This window comes from Sarcophilus harrisii, chromosome 1 (assembly GCF_902635505.1).
Source record: "Sarcophilus harrisii chromosome 1, mSarHar1.11, whole genome shotgun sequence".
Classification (NCBI taxonomy): domain Eukaryota; kingdom Metazoa; phylum Chordata; class Mammalia; order Dasyuromorphia; family Dasyuridae; genus Sarcophilus; species Sarcophilus harrisii.
The window spans coordinates 655,746,857-655,749,080 of record NC_045426.1 but is presented as its reverse complement, the minus strand read 5'-3'; the positions used below and the strand labels follow the sequence as shown (position 1 = coordinate 655,749,080).

The following is a 2,224-nucleotide window of genomic DNA, read 5'->3' as shown; positions in this document are numbered from 1 at the left end:
TTTCCAGCTAGATCACTCACAATTGTTACCTTAATTTGGGACCTACTTTCCTGAGAAGTTATGAATATGGAAGCTCCTATCTATATTTTTTTCTTTCTTCTAACTTATGAGGCATCTCAGAACTCAGTCTTCTGCTACATAAAATTGGTCAAGTGTTAAGGACAGGTAGAAGAATTTGATTAAAAGGAATCCTTTACAATTCTCTCCATTATTTAAAATCCTAGGCATGGGAAGGGAAAGCACAAACAGTATAAGTTAGTCTTGGACTGGAATCCTCAAATGTAACAATCACATAGATTTTCTTTTTTCTCTAGGTTGCTTGTCTCTCAAAGCTTCTCTTCAAGACAAAAAGAACATGTTTCCTACTAACATGTGCTTTGGGATTATTATGCTCTTCCAGACTGGACTTGGTGTTCCAACAAACATCTTTCTTCTTTGTTTTTTTTCTTTGAATTTCTTTAGTGGCCATAGGAAAAAACCTGTCAATTTGATTTTCATCCAAATGAACTTTGTGAACCTCATGATGTTCTTTTCCAAAGTATTCTTAGACATACCGATATATTTGGGAATGAGGAATTTCTTGAATGATGTTGACTGTAAACTTGTCACTTATATTCATAGACTGTGCATAGCACTCTCAGTTTGCTTTACTTGCTACCTTTGCACCTTTCAGGCTGTCATCATTAGTTCTAGTATCTCCAGACTGGGAAAATTCAAAGCTTGGTTCCTAGATCATATCATTTACTTTTGTCTTTTCTTCTGGATCCTCAATCTTCTTTTAGAAATTCCTGTGCTGTTTTCTGTGACGGGCCCAAGATACATGAACAATACTCCTGATGAGCTTAATTTTGGAAATTGTTCTCTTGAAACTCATAATAATGTTTACTGGGGTATAATTACTATTAGAAATGTAATCTGTGTAGTAGTTATAGTCTTGGTCAGTTGCTACATTGTATACTTGCTATACAGACATCATCAGAAAGTACAGGCAATTCATAGCAGCAGTGTCTCAGCCAGGACCTTCCCTGAGGTCAGAGCAACTCGAACCATCTTGCTGCTAGTGAGTACCTTTGTCTTCTTTTACTCATTCATTTCTATCTGTACAATTTGTATCAACTATTTTTATCAACACCGCTTCTGGTTGTTGCCTATGGCTACCATTCTTTGTCTATGTTTCCCAACTCTTAGTCCCTTTATATTGATCCCCTGGGGATCCAGGAAATCCTTTGGTTTATTGACAGGGATTCATTCCAAACTATCTGCTATTCAGCTGCCAAAGTGATTTTCTAAATCACATTTCTGACCATGCAACTACTCTGTGCATTATACTTTTGTAGCTTTCTATTCTTAGATCAGGACCCAAAATGGCAGAGTGAATGCACCAACTCAGATGAACTCTCCCAACATTCCCCTCCAAAGATATTTAAAATAATGTTTCAGATTGAATTATGGAATCACAGAGTCAATAAAATTTTAAAATGGCATTTTTTTCAGTCAAAAACAATTTAGGAGGTGAGCAGGAGAAGTCTATGACACTGTGATAATTGTCAGTCCAGAGCATAGCACATGTGCAACAGCATCAGGCAGCACAACTTAGACATAATTGCAAACTCATCAGCTTTAGGCTCCTTCTCACTCCACAAATTGTAAGAGGGTCAGACAAACATTCAGAAATTGATAACAGAAAACCCTTTCTTGACCTTAAGTGGAGGATCCTGGTACATTGCCTATACTCAATTCTGGGTTGCAATTCTAGGATGAAAAGGAACACTCATACTTGTGACCACAGGGGAAAAAGATCTCTAGTCTCAGTTCTGGGCTGGAGAAGAATGCTTATAATCACTCACAAGAGAACAGGGGTCCCAATCTCAGTTCCAAGGCAGAAAGAAGCATTAGCACTTGTGATTTCAGGAAAGCAGAAGCCCTGATCAAAATGACAATGATAAGAGGAGTGCCATTTCCAGGAGCAAAAAGAGGTTCTTTCCTAGGGAAAGACCAGAATACAGGCCAGGAGAACAAAGAACAAATTTCTCCTTGGATGACACCACTTTTGAAGCACTGAAAGCTTAAAGACATTGAATTAGTTCTCAAAACAGCAGCACAAAAACTTGAAGCCTCAGGCATCATATATATATACATATATATATATATATATATATATATATATATAATTATATAACTTAATTCAATTGGCTTTCAGAAATTACATAAGTTTTAGAATAAG

At 36.7% G+C, this 2,224-nt stretch overlaps 1 protein-coding gene across 1 annotated transcript; it reads left to right on the top strand.

Moving 5' to 3' along the window:
• The first annotated feature begins 355 nt into the window (after window positions 1–355).
• On the top strand, window positions 356–1,282 carry LOC100931994 (vomeronasal type-1 receptor 1-like). Its single transcript, XM_003762917.1, has one exon. The coding sequence runs from the start codon at window positions 356–358 to the stop codon at window positions 1,280–1,282; it is 927 nt and encodes a 308-aa protein (XP_003762965.1).
• Window positions 1,283–2,224: the final 942 nt, after the last annotated feature.